The following is a 24,721-nucleotide window of genomic DNA, read 5'->3' as shown; positions in this document are numbered from 1 at the left end:
GGTATTGAGGGAGAAGAAAGACTGGTGAATTTTACACTAGGAAGTCATTTGTTGAGGACTGTCGGTACAAGGCCGACAGTTTTCAATGATGTTTAGAATTCTATAAGAGTGAAGCTCACTAATCTCAAATAACCCCTGGACTGGATTAAGTAGTATGAAGAAAGAATGGAAATGCACTCCTTAATTAAGCTCACAGTCTTCCCAACAAGAATGGCATCAAATGCTTTTTGTTGTACATATAGGTACATAGAATGGAAAAAGATGCATATAGAAAAGTTAATGGAGAAGATCGGGAAAGAAAAAAAAAACACAAATTAAAAAATAGAAAAACGAACACACAGCACCTGAGTTTTTTTTTTTTTTTAGAGGGAACCATAGACAACTGACACATACAATAATATTGCGCAATTATGATTAGTAACAACATTTAAAACTAATTAATGCTTTTCTTGTGTGCAATTCAAACAAGAGATCGCTTAGATCATTCGCAACAAGTCCCAGCATGCTAGAAGTAGCAAAAAAATGCACAGTATTTGGCTAGAAAGGACCAACACTCCAACAATTTGGAGGAGGTCTTCTTCATGTTTCTGTTTTTTTATAATGAGTTTGTGGTGTGGTTTTTTTATTTACAAAGATAAAAATCAATATTTTGGGAAAAGATAGGATGAAAAATATTGATATTTGTTGAGAGAATATTATCGAAAAAGAATAGTGATAGAGTATTGAGTCTGATGTTAGCTATATATGAATAGTAGATTACCTAAACCAACAAAAGGAACTAAATTTGGCTAAAAATATTGTCGATGTGAAAGCTCTTAGAACAAAAAAAATTAAACTAGCAAGGGGGCATCATGGCCTCCAAAATTGGAAAATAGAACTCATCTATCCTCAAAGTGAATAGTGATCTTGAAATTATGAATGAACTGGTTCACATTAAGTTACCTCAGAAAACAATATACATGCAAAATAAGCATTAAAAAAACTCCGAACTGAATCACAATGTGAAAAACAAACTAAAGTGGCATCAGATAATAAGCGGAGTTGTTGTCAACACAGATCATCAGTGTGTAGGATAAGATCAAATTCATCACTTGCCACAAGTCAATTAAAAAAAATGTGTCAACTAAGATGTTCAAAAGAACAAGAATGCAAATATGTCAAGTAAAATCTTAAATGTAACTAATTAAGCAACTTCATCATATAATTTAGAGATGTGCAATTCTGCTCAGCAAGATTGCATATAAAGATCATAGACAAGTCTCATATGTCCAGACATAATTAAGCAACTTCATCATAGCAGTATGTATCGATTTCATATGACAACAATACAAAAGTGACACAAAGAAAATTAACACATCCATAAATAATCAAAGAGCACCTCAGATATTCCAAAAGTGGAAATTGCAGACAATCAACATGGCATCAGTTCAGACCGCCCGTCTGCTTTTTCACATCATTGGTTACATAGCAAACTATGTTCAAACTTAAAAAAAAAAAGATAATAATAATAATAACAAAAATAATCTAATCCTAATAAAAGACAAACAAGGATGGCATCAGATAATAAGCGAAGTTTTTAGTCCACATTTAGTTCAGTGTTAAGCATAAGGAGTTTTTTTCATCACTTGCCATCCAAGCAGATTTGGGCTCTTAAAAAATCAAAATCAACAATTAACAAAATACTCCTAAATAAATAAACAGAAAAACAAAAAAGGCATCAGAGACTTAAGATTTTGACAGCACAGTTTATAATCAGAATATCAATAAGCGGTTTAGTCAAATATATTCATCACCTGCCATTTCAATTCACATATTCTACATATATATAAAAAAATAAATAAATAAATAATGAATGAGAGTATCGGAAGGACCATTTGACACCAAGGCAATGGACAAAAGAGTCTGCCATGGGCTGGTAAAGCCAACCTTTTCACTCTCTGCACCTGTTATATCTCCTCCAGCATTCAGATTTTGCCTTATGAGGAGAGGGTAAACAGATGCAAAAATCATTCATTAGAAAAAAAATAAAATAAGAAATTGTTAGGACTCACTCAAATGATCGATTCGATTCGAGGAAAAGCCATGGATTTTGAAGAAAGCAAAGAGAGAATTCGATATGTAATTGAAGAAAGTTGAGACTTGAGAGAGAGAGGTGGGGAGAGAGTGTGGATACGAGGGTTTTAAATAGGTGGCTTCTTAACAAGAATTAGGGTTTTGCAACGAACGCTGTTGATGTACCTTGATTAAACGATGCGTTTTGATTTGATGTTGTTAAAATTACTTTGGGCCTGATGTGATCCACAATCTCTATTCATGTGTGCATTGAGTGGGCCGCCATTTTTTTTAAGAATGTTTGATATATGCGTCGAGACACGATGTGTCGTACCCAGTTGGGCCTAGCCCGCCTGCGCCTGTCTATTTTGGAGTCGAGTGACTATATAAATCATTATATCCTCAACAAATTAGTTAAAATATGTTTGATAACTGTTCTTTTCCTCTTAATTTTTGTTTTTAAAAATAATTTCCTATTTTTAAAACTAAAAACCTTGTTTGTCAACTCAAAATGAACAGAAAACGAAAAGTGTTCTCAAAATTCAATTTGTAAAGGAAACTGAAAACATACAAAGGATTGTTTTCAGTTTCTAGTTTTTAAAAGTCAAAGAAAATACGCATTTGATTTAATGAATTTTTTTCATTTAATAAGTTAGCATTATAATTCAAATCCTAATAATAACATAATTTAGTATTTTTTATTTTTTTCTTCAAAAAACTATTTTTTTAATTTTAACTAACCAAACATGTTTTTTATTTCAAAAATACAAGAAGATTGTTTTTTTCTTTATATTCCCAAAAACAAGTTTTTAAAAATAGAAAACAAAAACTGTTACCAAACATAACCTTAATGTCTGTCACGTATGCGACTTAACAAGTATTTGTGATAGATCCATATTAAGATTCAATCCTACAATAGAAAATTCTATTTGGTGAGAGAAAATTTTGCATTGTAATTGTATATATAAAGCTCAAAAAGAGGGAAATGAAAACAAGTGGCGGCTCTAAGAATTTTTTTCAGGGTGGTCATTAAAAAAATTTAATAAAAATAAAACTTGAATATATTGACATCACAAAATAAAAACATACACAAATGCATAAAGTTTTAAAATTTCATTCCACAAGTTTTTATATTTTGAAATCGTTATGTGATATGATAGTTTCACTATCAATGTTATCTGCTATATCTTTTTCAATGTATACAACCAAACAATTATTATGCTATTGATTTCCCATTCAAATACAAAAATATTGCCTAAACAAGTAATAGTATAAACAAAATGCATTATCTTTTTGAAAAAATGTATCACATAAATCCAACAAATTCAACTAAAAACTAAAACAAGGAGTAACAGACTAGTTATTTAAAAAGTGTGCATTCTTTTATATAAAAAATAGCAATTTTAAAATATGCCATTTGAAAACACAATTTTAAAAAATCCCAATTAAACATTTGATTTTGGTTTTTAGGCTAATTTGTTTGTTTGAGTAATTTTTGAGAAGTGCTACGTCCACAAAATTTCTACAACACTTTCACAACAAAACCTAGGTAGTAAGTTTTTACTGATTCTAACTTGAACTTTCTAATGAAATTAATTTTCTGTTCAGTAGTAACAATCTGCTACTTAGGATTTATTATGAAAATGCTGTGAACATAGCATTTCTCGCAATTTTTTGGTTCAACATTCAACAGACCAAAATTTTGGAAAGGTTGAATTTTATTTTTAATTGACTCAATTGCTATTAAGGGTGTTCAAGTTTTTTTTAGGGTGGTCAAGTTTTTTTTTTAGAGTGGTCAAGTCTTTTTTAGGGTGGTCAAAAGACCCATATTAATTTAAAACTCAAAAATGTTTAAGGTATATTAAAAAAAAATCAGGATGGTCATGTGACCACCCTGATTAACCATTGTCACCGCCCATGAGGAAAACTAACTTCTAACCAACTATTGCCCACCCTTGTCTAATCTAATTATAAGTCTCATAGTTGGACCTTCATTTATGTGTGCTTCAAAATTAGGTATTACATGCATCAGATACATGTATCCACCTTATCAGATGCATGTATCCACCTTATCGTATGGGGATGCATGTCCACCCCCATGTCATAGGGTGGATAAATTTATTTGATGCATGATAAATTTTCTCCAAAACTAGGCTTGTAAAATGTATTCTTAGAAAATTCAATGCAATAGATGGGTTGTTTTGGAGGGAGACTCAGAGATCATAATCAAAACCTTAAACAACAACGACCTATAACTTGCACATTTTGACCATATTGCTCAAAATGTAAAGTTTCTTGCCTCTTTTTTCTACTTGTACTAAATTCTCTCGTGTACACTAGCAAGGGAATGTTGTAGAACATTCCTAGCAAGGCGAGCTATTTTGTTTACAAATAGTATGGATGGAAGAAATACCACCAAACGTTGAAATTGCACTCCAAGTTGACTTGATTAACTTTTCTTAATGAAAGTTTAGCATCTTTTCCCTCCAAAAATAAATAAATTCAAAGGCCATTCCATGGGTGTTGTCCCCCCATATCATAGGTAGTCAAGGACAAAGCTAGAACTTTGAATTAGGGTGGGCGGTTTTACTATTGGTTGTATGCGGTAATTTCAACCTCTAATTTTGATACTTCTTAGCTGCTAAGATTTTTTTTTTTTTTTTTTTTTTTGTGTGTGGGCAGGAACAAAATTATTTTTCTTTAGAATTTTTTAAAGGGCTAGGTTATTTATTTTGGATAAAATTAGTTAATTGAGTTTAGTTTTGTTTTTAGTTTTGGTAATTTTTGTTGTTGAGCTTTTTTTTTTTTTTTTTTTGCTTGTATATTTTGTTTTAGATTTTAGATCTATAAATTTTTTTATAGTCACTAAAATGAGGAAAATGCTAAAGTTACAAGTTTTTTTTTTATAAATTAATGATGTGATAAATGATTACTGATAAATAAATAAATAAAAAATGATGTGAGTGGTGTGCTTATATCCCTCCTAGTCCAAGAGTGGTTCCATCCCTGTAGGTAGCCTACAGAAGAACGAGGTGTACCACTGTTGACTGTACTATCAATACTTCGGAATTTAGATCTTATTACAAGTAATGTTGGATAAGGTGACAATATGGTAGACCACTTGTTTGCTAGACATGAACAATACTTGAAAATGTCTTCTAAGTTGTAACCCCTGAATTTGGCTATAAGATACCTCGGCCATCATTGAAAGGCAAACACAGATGGATGTAAACACAGTTTAAGTAATTAAAAAAAAAAAATCATATTTCACTATCAAAATAAATAAATAAACAAAATATGGTCAGTAAAATTTCAAAAGAAGTAGTGAAATGATGTCAAAATAATGCTTGGCCAAAGTTTGTTCAAGATTAGTCGGCAATCAAGTAATGGATACTTTCCCCCAAAATATTATATGTCCGAAAGCTTAATCTGTTAAATATTGTTATAATAAGAGATAGATTAGATTATTTGTGGTATACGATTTGGCATTTAATAGAAAGTTTTTCAAAGAAAGAAGAATATTTAATTGGTAAAGGTAAATAAATTTCAAGTTCTATACTTCTATCTGGTTTCATATTTATCAAGTCTCCTAAAGCTTGATCCTCAATTCCTCACTAACTGGAGTTACAAAACCAAAACAATTCAAAAGTGAAAAAAAAACCGACAAAAGACAAAAAATTTCCAATTCACCTATATGTACATGCAATTTTGTACGTCAAGCTTTTTTTCTTGTACTTATATTCTCGTTAAGTTGTTATAGCAAAACAAATCAAACTCCTTGTTCTCCATCTTGTTCTCTCTTAAGGTCAGAAGGAGGCAAAAAGCAATCCATGGACAAACCACAAATATTAAAATCAACCTCTTCGATTCTCCAGGACTCCTCAATCTTCCGCCTGTGATGAAACGCCTCTCCATACCTATACAACGTGGTATTAGTTCTACCACCATGAGCTATATTAATCCCATCAATGTATCTATAATCTTGGATCATCGATTCCATGCTTGTTTCCCAAAACACACTATCATTTCCTTTAATGGACTTCATTCTTACTAGCTTTGTGTCCTCGAATTGGACAAGGAGTCCTGTACGTTGGCTGAAATAGCCCCAAACTGTGTGGTGGACAATTTCAGTGTTGGGTGTACATTGTGCTTTGAGGAGAAGTGGGGCAGTCTCGAGCTTGAGTATGAAACAGTCTTCATCGTTTATGGTTTTCTCTCCAATGCACACTGCATCTAGGAACAAGTTAGCTGTACACCTGGGGTCCAATCCCTGATGAGACCACAAAGTGAAAATAATTCATGTTAAATGCAAAGGAGCACATTTTGAGGTATGTCCAACAGGAATATGTACAATATTTGATGGTGCTTGAAAATGTTGTATAAGTTATTGATATGAATGACATTAATATCTCCAAATCTAAACCCTTAAAATATTTTACATATTAAATTCATATAAATTTCTATTCCAAACTCATCCATTTATCTTACTGTGATTCATGTCAAACAGGTTGAGTCAAGTTGACGTAAAATTGAACTAAAATATTGTTTGCATTAGTATACATTTGTACACTAGATTAATCATCTAAAACTAAACTCTTTCTAAAGCCTTAAAAATTTAGAACCAAACCCTTCCCAAACCGCTTTAAAAAACTATTAAGTCTTACTATCAGAAAAGCCATTAAATTCCATTGCCATCCCTAGTTACTCAACAATATGAGATGCATATATGACTATATATAAAAACATAGATACATTAGGTATATTTCATTAGAAAGATGATCCATGAAGGCCAATTCTAGTTTGAAAGCAATAATATAAATACCTGGAAGAACCTGCGCAGAGGCCTTGGAGGACCTTTATTAGCATGAGAAGGTTGAGAAGAAGACTGATTCCAAGCTACCTTGCCATCACTACCTGCACTGACCTTGAAACCAGAAACAACCAATTCCAAATACCACAAATCCGGGTTCTTTTGCCATAAAACGAATCCACCGACCTCACAATTGCCTTTGGTATGCAAACTAACATCACCTTGGTGCATTTCCGACCCAACCATCTTCACTTGTCCCACTGCATACATGCTTTTCACTGAATTTAATGCTGCTTGTCCCCCAGTAGCGGCTACATACTGTTGTACTATATATTTCGCTGTAGAAGCTTCCTGTTCGTATAACAGAAATTTTTTTTGTTAGCTAGCTATCAATGAAGGTAGTGATCAGTGTGTTTCAAAAATAAAATCATTCGTCACTGCACACCATTAACGTGATGCTTACTTTACAAATACAAGTTCTTGTGAAATGGTAGGCAAAGGTCAAGGTTCAAAGAAGGAACTTCACATTCATATACTTAAGTTAAGCTAAAGTAATATTTCTATCTCAAATAAGAAAAAAATATCCTTTCCACCCTATTATTTTTTCAATAGAAAAATGCATGGAAACCTATTGAAAGGCATTCGAAAAAGCATTATTAAGGGTAAAGAATCCTTTTAAGAAACTAATGTGGTGGGATGGAGGGTTTATTTAAATAAATAAATCAGTAAATTGGAAGGGTTCTAGTGGTGCTTTTTGCTGCATATTTTCTTAAAACGGGAGAAAAAAGTGACTTATTTGCATAAAGTAAACTAAATTTACTTAAATCTCTTTTGTCTCGTCTTTAAGCTGATAAACTTACAGCAAATAAGCTAGCTAAACACACTAGGCATCCATGGATTGATGATGAGTGCATTTCACAACATTCAAACAAGTGGCAATAAACAAAAAAGAGTAACATTTTTGTATAGGTTACCAATAGCAAGAATAACAATGTATCATGGTCCTTTACCCTCATATTAACACATATAAAGACTTCAATAAAATACGTCAATGGGCCAGGAGTGCCATATATGCCATCCTCTTTTGAAAACCCCCACCCCTATATACGGCCAAAATTTCATTTAGAAATTTCAGAGGTCACTCATATTTTGGCCTCCTAGAAAGAAAAAAAATGGTCTTGGCCATTGGTTCCATCATTTAGACCAATATAAAATAGGATTATAGATTCAAGACTCATCCAATAGTATAATGTTAACGACCAAAAGGTGGTAATTGTGTAGCATTGCATAATGTGTACCATCAAAAGTTGGGAAAGAAAAACTTATCAGACCCTCCATACTTGTAAATTTGATTACATATCATTGAGAACATATGAAAAATGGTATAACTCCATGATACAACAATGCATGTTTTATTCTGAAACAATGAAAAAAAGTTTATATATATGCTTACAATCGAACAATCTTTGATGGGGCGGGTTAACGGTTGGTCTGGTTGGACTTGAAAAGGGATGAGAGGAGTACCAACAAGCTTTAGCAATGCCATAAATTCATTGTTTGATGCAGCCGCAAGATGTGTTGATTTATCTACACCTTGAGCTCTCATCAAAGCACGCAAATTTTGCCAACGCAGCGCGCCATTGCTGCCCATGTTGGTGAACATTTCCTCAGGTATAGGAACCTCCAGCACGGTATCAAGCCCATCTTCCTTATCATAATTTGGACACAGTTTCCTCATGGAAATAAACATGACTTATAAGTTGTATGTGAATTATGAAGAATGTTATGAAAGGCACTGAGAAAGAAAGAAAAAAAATTAAGGAGAAAGAGGAAAGGTAATCCTAATTACAAAATGGTAATTACCTTCCTCTTTCTCACCATAAACTTGATGTTGGGATTGAATGGAGCAGGTGATTTTGTATGCGTATGCAAATGAGAACTGGTAATGAGAAGGAGGGGAGGGAGAGTTTTGTATTGCCTAGGGTGCTCCTTGCCCGTAGGTCTCGTATGGGCACGGTTTTTTCGAACAGGCACAGTTTCCTCTGTTTAAGGAACCTTCACCAATCTTTTTTTTTTTTTTGTGAGAAACAAATTAACTGCTAAAAACACACATGATTAACAACGAATAAGTTAATATATTATTTGACTTACTTTCTACATCCGTATGTAACCAATTACATGCCTAACACCATGTATTATATTGATTATTACAAGAGTCCAAACATACAATCTTTCACATTTACTAGGTGGCAAGTTGTTGATAATAGACAATAAAATAGTATAAGTAGTAAACAAAATCAATAACAACTTAACACCTCAATATTTTGTGACCAAAAAAACAGTTTTGTATGTAGTATTAGTTGATTGATTAAATGAGTATTTGTGGAAACCGAGTTATGTTTGGTTTCATTTCATATTAATAAACATACAATCTTTTCACATCTACTAGGTGGGATGTTGTTAATAATAAACAAAAAAAATAGTATAAATGGTAAACAAAATCAATAACAACTTGACATGTCAATATTTTGTGACAAAAAAATAAGTTATGTCTGTAGCATTAGCACTAGCACTAGCATTAGTTGATTAATTAAAAGAGTATTTGTGGAAACCAGGTTATGTTTGGTTTCATTTCATATATTAGTGAGTCAGTCACTCAGTGACCAGATTAAATGATGGTATCAGTTTCTACTTATAGGAATATAGATATGAACATATAAAAACTAGAGTAATTAGATACAATTTTTCAATTTTATAAAAATCAAAATCAAATCGTAAAAAAGAAGCACATATCATCTAGCCAGCAGATTTTTCCTAATCACATCAAGGTTTTTAGACCCAGACTGTTCATTGAACCGTAAAAGGGAGAGGTTCAAGGTTTTTGAGATCGAACCGAGGTCGAACCGTGATGACGTCATAATTAATTAAAGCTAAATATAGATATTAAATTTATAAAACTAGCAAAATTGACAATATATCTATATATGTGAGAGAAATTTAATGATTTTCAAGCATATATTTAATAATTAAATAAGAAAGTTAATAAAAAATAAATAACCATGAAAATATTAAAATTTATGATTAATTTTTGAAGTAAAGTTGAATATCTTTGAAGGATTTTAATTATAATTTTTTTTTATTCCTTATAAGAGATGGATAATTTAATTAAGTAGAATAAAATTATGTTAAGTTGTTTTAAAAAAAAAAAAATTGCTAAGGGGTTGGAACGCACGGTTCTCACTAGTTCGTGCGGTTCAACCCAAGTTTTAGGGGTTCACAGAATTAACAAAAAATCCGGTTCTTTATGCTTAAAAAACCGGTTTTTATCCCAGTTTTCGGTTTTCATGGTCCGACCTCCCGGTCCAGTCCGGTTCGGATCTGAAAACGTTGAATCACATCACAACGCTATCTTTGACTAAAGAACTAACAAGAGCATGACTTCTAATTTTAATTTGTTAGTGTGGAGGCAGAACACAGTGAGATAAAAAAAACAAAGCCATGGAAAATTATGAGAACAATGAAGCCATGATTAAAAATGTTAGCAGGAAGAGAGAGAGAAAGAGATAACCTAACGAGGAAGAGAGAGTAGCTGATGTGCTTGGATCTTTTTAAGGATTTTAATTTTTATAGATGAAAGAATAACTATTAAAGAATGGTTATTTCTAAGGAATAGTATTTCCTCATTATAAAAGCACAACAAATTACTACTAAATGATTATCTATAATGATATATATAAAGAGAGATGTTTCTTACACATACCTTGTTAAATATACCGTACACACTAATTAATTTTTAAAGTTATAATTTTAATTCAAAAACTGAAATGTGTACTTTATGAGTTTGTGTATAATAGGGCAATGTGTAATAAACACGACTCATATATAAAGTCAAAGACATTTATCTTTTAGATATTATCATAAAATTTTGCCACATAAACTTTTGTGACCTCAATTTTTTTTTTTTTAATATAAGATAGAATTTTTACTCTATCCTAATCTAAGTGTATATATGTATGAAGCTCCCTTCTGGAGAATTGAATCTCAGCCCTTACCCCCACACCCCACAAGTATTTATACTTGTAGAGTGACCACCGCACCAAGAATGCGCGGTGGTGTATTATTTAATTGGAGTTATATTCTATTCCCTGTATAAACCTACCAATTAAATGATAGAGTAGATAATTTATTATAAAAATACAATCATAATAAATATCTATTAATAATTATCATAATTATTTATTTAATAATTATCATAATTATTTATTTTCACAACCATTCATATGTGGAAAGCTGTCATTGGTTCTAATATGGGTCTGTAGGGATAAGGGCCATGAGTTATGTGTTGGGCCTTCGGCCTTAGCCGAGGACGTTGGTTGGTCTGAGAACGAATAAATAGTAGTAAAGGTGTCAAGCTCAGAGTCCCATGAGTAGGTTGCAAGTGGAAAGGTAGGGGAAAGTGGTCTGAGGAGGAGTATCTCCTCGAATATACAAAGCACAGATCAAATGTATATCCCATTATTCAAGGTGACCCTTCAGGGAATTCCACCGATGGGGACGAGCGCTATGAACGTACAGGAGGGATGAAAGCTTAGAAATATCTAAGGAAAAGCTGCTACCACCGCATTGAATGCCCTACAGCTAACTTTCTGACCGCATTTATGTAGAGAAGACCCCTGAACAGTGCTGCCTTGATTACCCCAACTCACAGAAGGTCAGAGGGGGTGTCTAATGGGACAAGCACTCAAGTAGTGCCCTGGATAGTCAAAAACTGGAGGGCCAAATCATAGAAAGGGAGATATATAATGTAAGAGACCCCTGAGAACAAGGGGATCGAGAAATTAAGAGAAAAACACTGTAGCCATCAAGAACTGACTTTGTAATCACACTCGAAAGAAGTATATAAGAACAAATCTCCTCAGACTGTGCCGAGAACGATTTTCTTTAGTTTGAATCAATTTATCTTCCTTTTCTTGTCTCCTGAACCTGTTACATTTGCCATCCAACTCGTTAAAGCCTAGTTTTCCAACCCACTCTCTACAAATTCATTGTATTGGACTTTTTGGGCCTAAGTCCATCCATCCTCCTAGGCTTAGGATCTAAATTTGGTCCTCACAAGTTCAATTACTAAAATATTGTTGGTAAGTTGTTATTAATTCTAATATAAGTCAATCACTAAAAATTGTGGTAAGCTATTACTGGTTCTAATATGGGTCAACAACTTATCACCAAAATTTGTTGTGAAAATATTGTGGATTTAGCACATCTCTTCAATATTTCATATAAAAACACAAATTGAAATAAATGGAAATGTCTATTAATAACTATCATAATTATAAAGTTTCATAATATATATATACACACATACACAAAATAAAATGATAGAGAGAAGAAATCATTTTGTTTTGTTGATAAAATCATATTTTATTGAAATTTTTTGACTAATTCTTATGTATTAATTATTTTATTATGGGGTCTATTAGACTATTACAATGTACCAAACATGCTACACCCAAAATCTGTAGGACTATGAAAGAATCTGAAGTATACAAACAATTTTTTATTACAAGGAAAGTAGAAACCTCAAGCATATTTGTTGATCTGTTTGAAGCATAGTATATAAAAGTTTTACTTGGTTTAGTTATTCCAATTTTATACTATTTTCCTGATGCCAGGGAAATCTTGCATATAATACGAATATTTATTTTCTCCTTTTCCATTAAAGGTTTATTAAATCTGTGAACAATACAAGATGAGATAATCTTCTTCAATATGACCTTAAAAAAATTAGAACAAAAAAAACCTTATAATCTGTTTAATGGCTACCTCCAAAAGAAATGTCAATTTTTTGTGTAAATTAGCTTCATTTCTAGCATTATTAATATATAGAAATAGAGAGTTGAAGTATTCATTAAAAGAGAAAAATCTAATAGATTAATTAGGTCAAATTGTCTAAACGCGTGTGCATAGTCACAAAATCTTCTCGTCTGTATTGTTGTGAATGTTTCATATATATGTCCACGTAGGAATGAAATTAGACGTGCAAGAATTTGTCCTCTCATGCATCACAGGGAGCTCGAGAGAAAACCAAAGACTTATATTTTGTACAATTAACAAAGTGTGAAACTAATATATATTGGGGGGCCCCAAGATTTTTGTGGATTGAATAATCGTATGGAATCTGTTAAAGTTGGGGCTGTAAACAACTTGTTTCCTTTAACCTGGAAAGCTGGAACAGATTTAAAATCATATAAAATGTTGTTGATATTCTTTTTGTGTCTACAATAAGGAGTTTGAATATTATTTTGTCAATTTTATATAAAAATGTATCTTTTTTTTATAATTGAAAGCTGAATAATATTGCTTGAAGTAGTAGTAGAAACAACGTAATCGGCAGTATTGTATAAATCCCTTTGCAACAGGTTAAAATTATGCATAAGTTTGGGATGTATGCGTCAAAAAAAAGATGATCATCAATGTTGTTTTGTACGATGGATCCGTGGTAAAGAATAAGACACATTTCTAAAGGAAAAAAAAATGATGTTAGATGGTCTTATTATAATTATTAAGGACTCGTTCAAACATTATTGGTTTCCCTTCTCCTCCTTGAAAATTTTCTACATTTTCAAGATATAAAATGCTTATATAATTTATACTATCAATCTTATTATAAAAAGATTTACAAACTGATATAGTAATCTATATATATATATATATATATATATGTATGTATATTTATGTAGTCAAAACTAAAAGAAAATTCAATTAAATTCTAAATTTGAATCTAATTTTGCACCACGTCTCATTTAATTTTTAAATTTGTGTGTCAAGTGATTTATAAAGTGCAAAAATAAAAGAGTCTAAATTCGATTAGATTCTAAATTAAAATTTAATTGAAGTTCAATTTTGCGCATGTGCCCCATCTAATTTTTAAATTTTTATGGCAAGTGAATTATTGGGTGCAAAAATAGAAGAGTTTAGATCTAATTAAATTCTAAATCATATATATATAATGAGAAATCATTACATATTTTATAAATTCAAGGCTTAAAAAATGTGTAAGTTGTAATTCTTATGATTGTTTTTAAATGTACTTGTGCATATGCACAGGGTTATACACTAATAAAATATAATTGGAGCTGCATCAACAATATAACAAGTAATGATCATGTCTAATTGTCTATCACCCGGTGTAGGCAAATTTTCAATTATTTTTACAATTAACTATAGTTACATAAACAGTCATTTTCACTTCACAACAACAACCCAAAAAAAAAAAAAAAAAAAAAAAAATCAAAACCAATCAACCTTGTACAAGTTCAACAAACCACACCCCATCATAAACAAAGTTTCTCTCTAAACTAGTTTGGAGAGAAACTCCTAAAACTTCTCATATATCTTTTTTTTAAGTGTGAATTTAGAAAATCTAACTATTGAATTTTATGTTCCTTACATTCTTAACATGCATATCAAATTTCATTCAAATCGGATGTTATTTAATCTTTTTAAAATTTTGCTATTATGAAGGATATAAGAAGACATACTCAATGTAAAAATATATGAGGAGTTTGTAAGGTTTCTCTTCAAACTAATTTGGAGAGAAACTCGACAAAAATTTCACTTCAGAGTTCATTTTTTAGTAACCCTAACGCCTAATAACTACTACACAAACTTTTTCGAACATTAAGAGTGTGTTTGAATACCGCTTATTTGCTGAAAATTAAAAACTTATTACTGAAAATATTGTTGCAAAATAATTTTTAAAAGTATAAATAGTGCTGTGGAACCCAAATTTACCTAAAAATCTGTATTTTGCTAAGTTTGGTAGTCCGTGAACAAAGGTTTTTATTAAAAAATAACTATAAAACTCAATCTATATTTAGGCAACGTTTCAAACATATTTGGTTTCTAACAATTTGAGATTTCTACATTTGATTTTGCCCAGTGAATTTGCATTTAGAAATCAAGTGTCTCACACTCGATTTCCATACTCATTTGGAATGGAAATCGAGTATCTCACACTCGATTTTCTCAGAGCAAAATCAAGTCCTTTGGACTCGATTTATTAGAAATGAAATTTGTTTCAAACCTTACCTAACTAATAATATGGTTTGAGTTTTATAGTTATTTTTTAATAAAATCCCAATACCCATAAGGACCACTAAAAAAACACAAAACGCATTGATCAAGCAAAATGCCCAATCCACGCTACATTCACAAAAGGAATTCAACATTCCTTTCAGGTTATAGAGTATAAACCATGCACATATATAATAACATATCCTTAGTTAGACTTTCTATCTAAGGGCATGGTTACTATTTTCAATGCCGGCCCCTCTTTTACTATATATACACGCTATATTTAACTTAAGCAGCCTTAGCTGATTAACCTCAAAATCATTTCAGACATGGATAAACGTTTCAAGCTTAAATTCCCTTTCTTCCATTTCTGTCGTCCCAAACACCTTCTCACTCTCTCAGTCAATCCATCACCGCCGGCAATATACCGGCTATCTCCGGTCAACCCCACAGCACAAGACATCATTTACCCAAACCTCAAAGCCCCACCTTCAACACCAGAACACACTCCTCCTCCCTCAAATAATCGCCACGTGTCATCAAATACCGTATCAGTCGCTTGTGGCTGCCGATTAAAACCATGCACACAGTACCGCAGCATCACCGGATCATCATCGTCGTCGTCATCATCATCATCTCCAGCAGAATACACGTGGAAGAAAGAAAACTCAGTTTCTACGAAGGATTGTTCTAATGAGTTTGTGAGTGAGTCTTTGGTGAGTGTAAGTGAGAAATGTAAAGAGAAGGAAATAAGTAAAAGTGATGAAGTGAAAAAGGGTCGGAAGCTGAGGAGGTATGCTTTGGAAAGTGAGTGTAGTAGTGTGCGTGAGAATGGGAAAGTGAGGGAGAGCTATGCGGTGGTGAAGAAGACAGAGAATCCGTACGAGGATTTCAAGAGGTCTATGTTGGAGATGATACTGGAGAAGCAAATGTTTGAGACCAAAGACTTGGAAGAACTTTTGCACTGTTTTTTGTCTTTGAATTCACGCGTACATCACGGAGTTATTGTCGTAGCCTTCTCTGAGATTTGGGAAATCTTGTTCTGTGAACCTGAGGACAACCGAGCTTCTTTTGGACTTCAAGCTAAAAGTTAATTACTTTTATAAATATTTTTATTGTTCTTGTGGCTATATGTTGAGGATTTCACGGGGTGAACAATAGAAATATATGTTTTTTTTTAATCAGATTCAATAGACATATATGTTTGAGTAATGTAGTCTATTTTCCTTATGTACTTTTTTAATTGTGATTTTTTTTATTTTAAATACACAATGATAAATAGTAGTGAATTTTAATCTTCACATTTTATTTAGTTAGTGAGTAATGTGACAGTTTTTTCATTAAAACAAAAAAAGTACCAATTAAAAAAAGTATCGAAAGTAAACTAAACTCATAAATAGAAAGGAAAAAAAATATGCAATTGCGTACAATATATCATTTTTGAAAAATTAAAAATTTTAAACGCCTAAAATAATTTTATCTTGTCTAAACTTTTTGTTGTTCAATAATATTACCAAGTCATTCTATAGAGAAAAAACATAAATTAATTCAAATCCTCATTTCCCTTCACTCAAGCAAACCTGAGCTCATTTTTTTTTCCTTTTTGAGCAAGCAAACCCGAGCTCATCTTATATATACAGTTATAAACAGTTGACCTGTCACTAAGCCAATAAGCTCTAGCCTCTAGGCATAATTTAATCTTTTGGTTTGTTTGTAATGATAAAAAACTGTCACCTGTGTATTTAATATTTATCAAAAATAAAAATCAATACATTGTGATTGTACGTTATTAGTTATTATAGTCGAACACGCCATGCATATAATGCGAAAACCATCTTTGTCGCTAACATCAATGATTGACTTTAGCGGTAATGACATCAATCGTACTGTGTCACAACATTCTAAGTTTCTAACGGCAGGTTATATGTGAACACAATATCTTGGGCACAAGTAAAGGAACTAATAACACGAACCCAGGATTACCCAACACACACACGCAAAGCATCCAAAATTTCCAAGTGGTTTTAGAGTAGGAAAGGAAATTTGAGTCAGTTCGTGAGGTTTAAGGATTAAGAGAAATATAGGGATACCGGATATGGTTGTGTGGGGGTATATATTATATTCTTTTTTGTATGAAATAATAATTTGCAGCAGTTAACAAAGGGCGACTGAATTGATGTTAAAAGCAAAAGACAGATGAAAAATGAATCTTCAAATAAATTATCTTTTAAGCAATCACTAATCCCTCAATGTCAAGATTTAGCTCTCTTCATACAATACAGTGCAAATAAATGGAAATATGAACAAGAATCAGTAGATAACAGGAAAAGGAGGTTGATATCACTGCTTCGGGCCTACCTTGAAGTTATGTGCAGTAAACGTTGTGGAAAGCCTCCGTGACTCAAGCAATTTCCCTCTGCTTCTATCAATTAGATACCAGAAATGCTATTGTACAACAACCAAGTATCTCAAAGCTAATTAACCGGCAATTCCTGAGTGTCGGTAATAGATTCTGACAAAGATATCATGTCATCCTCAAAAAACTTGACATGGCAAAGCTCTCCACCAACTTCATCTGCAAAAGTAATTTTCTTCTTCTCTTTGTGGACTACATTTCCAGAAGAAGAAGAACCTGTCTCAGTCAATCTCTGTACTTGGTTGACCAAAATTCCTACTGCTTCATAAGCAGAAGTAGATTCCTTCCTTTCCTTTTGGGCAACATTTCCAGAATAACCAGAACCTTTCTCAGTCATTCTCTGCAATTAATAATAAGAAGCAATTCTAAAAAATGCCATAAAACCAAAAGCAAGTAATTAAACTTTTTTGTTTCCAAAATCAAGATCCAATTAAATTCAATAGTATGAGAAGAGGAACAAACCATGATTTTACAAAAGCGGTTGCAGTCCCTTGCCATCATTGAAAGCCATTTCTTTGTGCTTTCTTCAATTCGAGTTGCATTCTTAATAGCCATTCTTGCCTGCCAACATAAAGAATTTAAAAGCATGATCTCTATATGCACCCACACATTTGTGTGAAGTTGTAAAATTATGTAAAACATTTTATATTATAATAATCTGTATGCAAAAACAATTATTTTGCCTAAATAAAGTTTAGATAGAAGTTGTAAATTTTCCATTTAGAGTATGCAGAACAAAGAACGTATATTCTATACAACCCCACAAGATAATCAGCATTTAAGAGAGTATTGTGAAGGAGACAAAAGGCATTATGCAAAATTTATAGGATCATTAAAACAAAGACAGGTGAAATACAAGGTTAAATCCCCAGCAGTTTTGTCAAAGTTGGATGTGATTTACCAATAATGGATCCAGTTTTCACTTCTATGGAACCCAGTTACAAATAATCCAAGAAAGAGAGCAGCAAAGCTCAAAAAGAGTCTCCAAAATAGACAAGGAAAAGTATATTAATCTTTGGACTGTAAACATCCATACAATTCACACAATGGACTAGAAAAAGTATAGTAGATACAGAAAAATCAAACCCTATCGATCAAGCAAGCCAATATTTAGACAACTTGACAAGTACATACCTCTACAGACCATTATGAGACAACAAAAGATTAAATGAGAGAGGGAAGTATGAGTATACATGTATTTGATTCAACTGCCGTGTCAAGGATGCATAGCAATTCGGATTCCAGTCACTTTTAATGGTAAGATATGCAATAAAACTAATACGTAAATTGGGTTTATATTTACCAGAATTAAGGCATCCTAAAAATTTTGAAAAAAAAAAATAACATTTTGGCTTCAAAACCCAGGCTGGCATACCATGCCTCTTTACCCACAAAAAAGTAAACAACTATTTCCAATTTGTATAATAACTCACCCTATCCACATTATATTTGAAGGAAGATGCTGGACAGGCTTCAGGGAGCAACCTCTCTTCCAGAATTTCCTTCATGGACTTCAACTCTTTTGTAAGTTTCACAGCAAGACATTCAAAGTCATTCATCTGCTGCTGTGAGAATTCTATGGCACTCTGTGAACAACTTTGGATAGAGGTGCACCCAGTGCTAAAACGTGGTACAGCACCAGAAAGATTAGGAACCTTGTGGACAATTTTGGGAGGGGTGCCTCGCTTATCATTCTTTCTTTTCCTTGTAATTTGTTGAGGGTTAATACCAAGTTCAGCACCCCTGATCAGATCAGGTCCTTCAACTCTACCAATTTTATTCTTCTCAAAATCTAATTTCCCACGACAATCTGACATCATTACAACCCATAAACAGTATATTAGATAGTGAATGTGTAAATATTTCAAATAACAAAAATAGAATATAAAAAAATTATAACTAAATCTGAGTTTACATAATGGAATTACAATCAAATGACCAAAATGAACATTGAATAAAAGAACCTCTTATATCTTAGCATTCAGTAATGATCTTACTGTTAAAAAGTTGTAAAGAGGAAAATTACTCTTTACTTATATTCAATATGATTAGAAAACCCTCAGCTGCTCTTTGGCCACACAGGAATTGTTTGTTGTTCCACAAATAACAGTTGTTACAAAACTGTACCAGGAACCAGAAATGATAGTCAAGAATTCTTACTGACCATTCAACTGGATTTCCACTAGGGCAGTTCCATGAACTCCATGTTAGGCTTTCTTTACTTTGTCATTTCCTTCTCTTTTGGATGAACATTGCAGGGAAAAATTGTAAAAAATATTTTAAAAGATTTATATATATCCCTCCTGCCTATGAGACGCAGGATTTGCCATATATTTTATTTATATCATTCAGTATGGCTTTTTATTTTTAATATTTGGCATACCCTGTCCACTTGGCCAGCATGGTATCATCATTCATCACCATCTAAACCAGTTTGGAGAACATGCATTGATCATAAACATGAAGATTCCATAGATCCAAACATGGTAATGCATACACTTACTGTGATATTCATTGTCTTGTAACTCAAGGGAATCCATAGCCTTACGGAGTCTTTCCTGGGAAGTTGGAGAAATGACCTGAAAGTGAAAGCACATGATGAAACACAAAATCTGCATATGTAAATCAAGCCAAATAATTATCACATAGATAGTCACATACCTTTCTGGTTGCAAGCAGCCTCTCAGGAGGATGCTGCGGCTTTGAATGATGACAATATTCAAAATCAACTGGCATCATAAGCTCATCAGTAGCATCACAGGGATGAATCCCTGCTGAGATGTTTATTTCTGCATTAGCACAGGCAGACTTTTGGGGCTGCTTCTCTTCAGATGTAGGTGAATTATCCTCAACAGAATCCAAACAGCTATCAGGACTCAAGTTACTGTCACCAGATGAGCTGGAAATAACAGTGACTTTGGGATTAGAAGGTAAATCAGCCACAATGTCATCCTCAAACACACATGCATCACCTCCATATCCTAACTCAATGACCTGAGTGCTCTTACAAATGCTCATATGAGGTGCTTGAACATTAATATCATTGTTTTTGTCCATAGGAGAACTACTTTGAGAGAGATCAGAAATGTAAGAACTATGATTGATGCTTGAAGAAATGGTTCCTGGGGAGATGTCATGCGGAACTGAATGGGAATATTCCTTTTTCTCGGAATCTGTTACAGGAAAACCTGTGCACTCATGACTGGTTGTTTCTGTGTTATCCTCCTCTACAGAATCCCCACCTGAGGTCCTTACAATCGGAATGGACTTGGGATCTGCAGGTTCCACATACTCAAGACACATATCATTAGTAACACAATATTCTGGCTCTTTTGTCAATGAAACTGACACCTCCAAAACACCTGCATCAGCTCTCTCACACAATTCACTAGTTGTCATTCCACAACCACCCTCTGGCTCATGACAAGTCAAGGACTCCACCTGCATAGAATTCCCACCTGAGACCCTTACAATCTGAAGAAAGTTAGGATCTGCAGATTCCATATACTCATAACACAATTCATTAGTAACACAATATTGGGGCTCTTCCATTGATGAAATTGACTCCTGGGTCTCCGTAACAAATTCATTTGAAATTGACACCTCCAAAACACCTGCATCAGCCCTCTCACACAATTCACTAGTTGTCATTCCACAACCACCCTCTGTCTCATGACAAGGCAAGGACTCCACCTCCATAGAATTCCCTCCTGAGGCCCTTACAATCTGAAGAAAGTTGGGATCTGCAGATTCCATATACTCGTAACACAATTCATTAGTAACACAATATTGGGGCTCTTCCGTTGATGAAATTGACACCTGGGTCTCCTTAACACATCCATTAGCTCTCCCACACACTTCATTACTTACCATTCCACAAGAACCCTTTGGCTCAGGACAAGGCAAGGACGAATCATCACCAACACATATGACATCTTGGCAATCTGAGCAATCAGATTCAGGATCCTCAACTTTAATATTAATAACTGACCTCAAATCCCCACTAGACTGGGGCAAAACTATATCAGTTGGGACCTGTTCAGATATAGCAATTGACATGGAACTTTGAGATGAAGCTGAGGCATGGTTTCTCATATGCTTTTTCTTTGCCTTCATTTTCTTTGAAAGTTTAGATTTCCAACAACTAAGAGGCTCCGTGAGGTCAATATCTTCTTCATCTGTTTCTAAGTCAGAAAATTCTTGTCTTAGACAGGAGGAAGTTTCAGCAGTTTCTATACTTAATTTAACACACTTTGAACGTTTCCTTTTCTTTGTTTTGCATCTATCTTTAATTTGCTTCAATGTCATATCGCTAAATTCTAAATCAGCCAAGTCATTGTTAATTCCATTGTCACCACCATGGCAATATAAGTCATAAGTTTCAGGCTCCCTTTTGACAGTTCTTCTTTCCACTGTATGTAACCGTGGACTTTTGACCTCAGTCGTATCACTATCACACAACAAACTTTCACTCTTGTCCTTTGGCTGAAGCATCGGAAGCAAATCATGATTTTTGGCATCTAAAACTTCATATATGTCTTCTAACTTCTTGAAGGTGAGTGAAGGCCTTCCACAAGTAACACTGAGGATTTTTGTCACAAAACCACCTTTAATAGCCTGGATAAAGTGCAAATGATTGCAACTCCTTAACTCCATTAGATGAAGACGAAACTTATACTCTTTGCAGTAGTTTAGGGATGTTCAGTACCGTAGCTATAATGCCTGCCTGAAGCAAACGGCAACTTTACTCATTAACTGGCCAAATGCAATAACACAAAGTATCAATGTGATCGAAAATGGAACAGTAATAAATGATGGTAAAAGTTCTGATTAAAATATACTCTTTATCTTAAGAGCTGCTTCACAAACCAAACACTCACAATAAAACAATAATTTTCCATTAAAAATTGCTAGCTCAGACTAGGATATGAAACAACTTCTAGATATTCTTCTTCTGAAAAAATGCCCACTGAAAGATTAACATAATATCGGACATTTCTTATGCAGAGTTTATATGTTATACAACATAACTACAATCAGGGTGGAGCTGCATTGTTATTGGGCAGGAGGCAGGGACCCCACTGAAAATCATTGGATTGGACCAAAAGAAAAAGTTAGAAATAGAAAGTTGATAAAGAGAGAAAGACCCTATTATGCGAGTGTTAAAATTCTTAATAACAAGCTTGAGCATGCACATGTGTGTAGGTGTGTTGCCAATTTGATTTTTAGCATGCTTGATTTCATGCATTTCTCCACAACCTCAGTTTTCCATATGGTGGAAACCAGTGTGCAAACAAGAACAGCAAAACCAACACCTTTAGTTACAATATTCCCAGTATAAATACCCAATTTCAACTTTAGATAAGCAAATAATTCGTTTCCTAATAACAATAAGATTTCAAGGACAACAAAACGTATACTTTTAGTTGACAAAAGCAATGAGATATAGCTCGATTGACAGTGACACTTTCTTTCTCACATTATACTGAGATGGAGAGTGAAATCGTGGGTTCAAGAGTCAAAACCCACCAGGTGGTTGTATAACATAAATAGTTAAAAACTGATTTGTAAGCCTGGGTAAATTCATTTTCTAATCCATTCACATTGCTTCTTGAGAGCTGTGTTTAATTGCTTAAAATTGGATAGGGCTTTGGAAATTCTCAGGAATTCTAGCAATCTACTTATCTTGTAGAACAGTTGTTGAGATTTTGAAGTCTAAGGAGCCAAAATTGAATTCCACAAAGCACCCATATATGCGAAACTTGAATCAAGACCCCCAAATTCCAAAATGCCCCAAATCACAACAACCAAACACAGCCTTAGATTCAAAATTTCTGAAAGTGTTCAAAAAAAAAAAAACACATCAACATGCAAATGCAGAAATTCAACCAAACCCAGAGAAACCCTATAATCAGAGCGATAAAAAAAACCCAAAACATACACAACTGAAAAAGCAGAAAAACAAAAAAAAAAATCTCCAAATCCCATTTAGATAAGAGAAAATACTCAGAAGATACAGATCTAGCTGCTTAATGTGAACATTTCAAATAATCATAATACTAATAAGCTTACATTGAATGGCTTTACCTTGGATTGAACGCACCGTTCCACTTGGGAGAGTGAGGTAGAGCAAGCTGGAGCTAGATCGTGAAAATGGACCTTGGATTGAACGCACCGTTTCACTTGGGAGAGTGAGGTTGAGCAAGCTGGAGCTAGATCGTGAAAATGGACCTTGGATTGAACGCACCGTTTCACTTGGGAGAGTCAGGTAGAGCAAGCTGGAGCTAGATCGTGAAAATGGGTAGAGAGAGAGATTGGTGAAAGCTAGAGAGAGATATGGAGGGAGAGTGATGGAAAAGAGTGTTTAGGGTTTGAAAGGGATTTAGAATCAGATTTCAGATGTCGCGCTCGCGCTCGCGCCAATTTGTTTGGCGGGAAGGTGTGGGGGGCGTCGCGTTGTCTCAAATAAAATGTATAGAAGGCCACCAGGGAAACATGTTTTTTTTTTAGTGCTAACATGTTGTATACCTACCATGTTACCGTTGCCGTTGATTTATTATTGTTTTATCATGGTGATGATAAAAGGTTCCAACGAGGCAATGAGGTGGATTTGGGAATGAATACAAATCCTCCAACTCATATGTATGATTTTTTTTCTATTTTAAACTTTAATTACTTTTAAAAGGAAAGTAAAAATAATATATAGTAGCACATTGTAGTTGGTAGAGAATGAAGTGAATTAAAATATAGTTTTAATTTATTTAAATTAAATGAATTTTGATTATAAATTTATTGTGTTAATTATAGTAAATTCACATGTAGTTAGTCTTGTTTTCACATTTCCTATCCGTGATTCAAAACTTGATATTCTGCCTGCCTGCCTAAAATTAGCTCGGCCTTTCTCTCATAACCAACCTCTCAATTTGCCATTAGAAAAAACAACTTTTTAAAATATGGTTTTACAACATTTCTAGCAAAACGCAATAATATTGTTAGGTATCGCTTTTGCAATTGCATTTCCTCCAAAGTAAGTGATATTATTGAGTTTTTCTAATAAACTTATTATTTTATGAACTAAATTGTTGGGACGATTGATTGATAGAATCAACCAAATAGAGTGTTGACAATAAAGCTTATTTCTAAATCTTCCAATTATATAATTTATGTGTTTAATTACCCAATTGTGTCCTAAAATTGGATTGGTAGTGAATGATTAATGACATTAGCGGACAAACCCCAACACCCTAATTATTTTAATTATTGAATTTTACCAATCTATTTTTGTGTGTGTTGATTTCAATCATATATTTTCTATGTATTATTGGTACTGTACGGGCATGATATAGAGGCCCAGCCCATCAATTTTA

At 33.2% G+C, this 24,721-nt stretch overlaps 3 protein-coding genes and 2 non-coding genes across 15 annotated transcripts; 1 reads left to right on the top strand and 4 right to left on the bottom strand.

Annotated features, from left to right (window-relative positions):
• Positions 1 to 1,017: 1,017 nt before the first annotated feature.
• LOC126716212 (small nucleolar RNA R16) lies at positions 1,018 to 1,099 on the bottom strand. The gene has a single exon (XR_007652031.1). It is a non-coding gene; the product is annotated as a small nucleolar RNA R16 (small nucleolar RNA).
• A 450-nt stretch (positions 1,100 to 1,549) lies between these two features.
• Positions 1,550 to 1,633, bottom strand: LOC126716214 (small nucleolar RNA R16). Its single transcript, XR_007652032.1, has one exon. It is a non-coding gene; the product is annotated as a small nucleolar RNA R16 (small nucleolar RNA).
• A 4,188-nt stretch (positions 1,634 to 5,821) lies between these two features.
• On the bottom strand, positions 5,822 to 8,600 carry LOC126694391 (uncharacterized). The gene is made up of 3 exons (XM_050390631.1): positions 8,316 to 8,600; positions 6,875 to 7,213; positions 5,822 to 6,322 (listed from the first exon to the last, which is right to left on the bottom strand). The coding sequence occupies exons 1-3, from the start codon at positions 8,598 to 8,600 to the stop codon at positions 5,822 to 5,824; spliced, it is 1,125 nt and encodes a 374-aa protein (XP_050246588.1).
• A 6,608-nt stretch (positions 8,601 to 15,208) lies between these two features.
• Positions 15,209 to 16,239, top strand: LOC126712212 (transcription repressor OFP7-like). Its single transcript, XM_050411459.1, has one exon. It carries the CDS (start codon positions 15,268 to 15,270, stop codon positions 16,030 to 16,032), a length of 765 nt encoding a protein of 254 aa, XP_050267416.1. The 5' UTR covers positions 15,209 to 15,267; the 3' UTR covers positions 16,033 to 16,239.
• An 894-nt stretch (positions 16,240 to 17,133) lies between these two features.
• Positions 17,134 to 23,818, bottom strand: LOC126712211 (uncharacterized). Of its 11 annotated transcripts, none has more exons than XM_050411458.1 (7): positions 23,442 to 23,818; positions 20,958 to 22,080; positions 20,016 to 20,921; positions 19,858 to 19,933; positions 18,788 to 19,164; positions 17,817 to 17,915; positions 17,134 to 17,694 (listed from the first exon to the last, which is right to left on the bottom strand). In XM_050411458.1, exons 2-7 carry the CDS (start codon positions 22,008 to 22,010, stop codon positions 17,413 to 17,415), a joined length of 2,793 nt encoding a protein of 930 aa, XP_050267415.1. In that variant the 5' UTR covers positions 22,011 to 22,080; positions 23,442 to 23,818; the 3' UTR covers positions 17,134 to 17,412. The 11 variants fall into 11 exon arrangements, with proteins under 11 accessions (XP_050267415.1, XP_050267411.1, XP_050267412.1 ...); XM_050411454.1 differs by having other exon boundaries at positions 20,016 to 22,109; positions 23,442 to 23,513; positions 23,586 to 23,818; XM_050411455.1 differs by having other exon boundaries at positions 20,016 to 22,080; positions 23,442 to 23,513; positions 23,586 to 23,818.
• Positions 23,819 to 24,721: the final 903 nt, after the last annotated feature.

The sequence above is a fragment of the Quercus robur genome, chromosome 2, assembly GCF_932294415.1.
Source record: "Quercus robur chromosome 2, dhQueRobu3.1, whole genome shotgun sequence".
Lineage (NCBI taxonomy): Eukaryota > Viridiplantae > Streptophyta > Magnoliopsida > Fagales > Fagaceae > Quercus > Quercus robur.
This window is presented reverse-complemented; position numbering and strand designations above follow the sequence as displayed.

Excerpts from the sequence above, each read along its gene's own strand:
- LOC126694391 (XM_050390631.1), bottom strand. The coding sequence starts at position 8,600 with ATGAGGAAACTGTGTCCAAATTATGATAAGGAAGATGGGCTTGATACC. Across the intron at positions 7,214-8,315 it reads CCATCAAAGATTGTTCGATT|GAAGCTTCTACAGCGAAATA; the intron begins GTAAGCATATAT and ends TTATACGAACAG. Across the intron at positions 6,323-6,874 it reads CTCTGCGCAGGTTCTTCCAG|GGATTGGACCCCAGGTGTAC; the intron begins GTATTTATATTA and ends TGGTCTCATCAG.
- LOC126712212 (XM_050411459.1), top strand. The coding sequence starts at position 15,268 with ATGGATAAACGTTTCAAGCTTAAATTCCCTTTCTTCCATTTCTGTCGT.
- LOC126712211 (XM_050411450.1), bottom strand. The coding sequence starts at position 22,010 with ATGGAGTTAAGGAGTTGCAATCATTTGCACTTTATCCAGGCTATTAAA. Across the intron at positions 19,934-20,015 it reads GGCTGCTTGCAACCAGAAAG|GTCATTTCTCCAACTTCCCA; the intron begins GTATGTGACTAT and ends TTTCACTTTCAG. Across the intron at positions 17,916-18,787 it reads TCAAATATAATGTGGATAGG|GCAAGAATGGCTATTAAGAA; the intron begins GTGAGTTATTAT and ends TTATGTTGGCAG.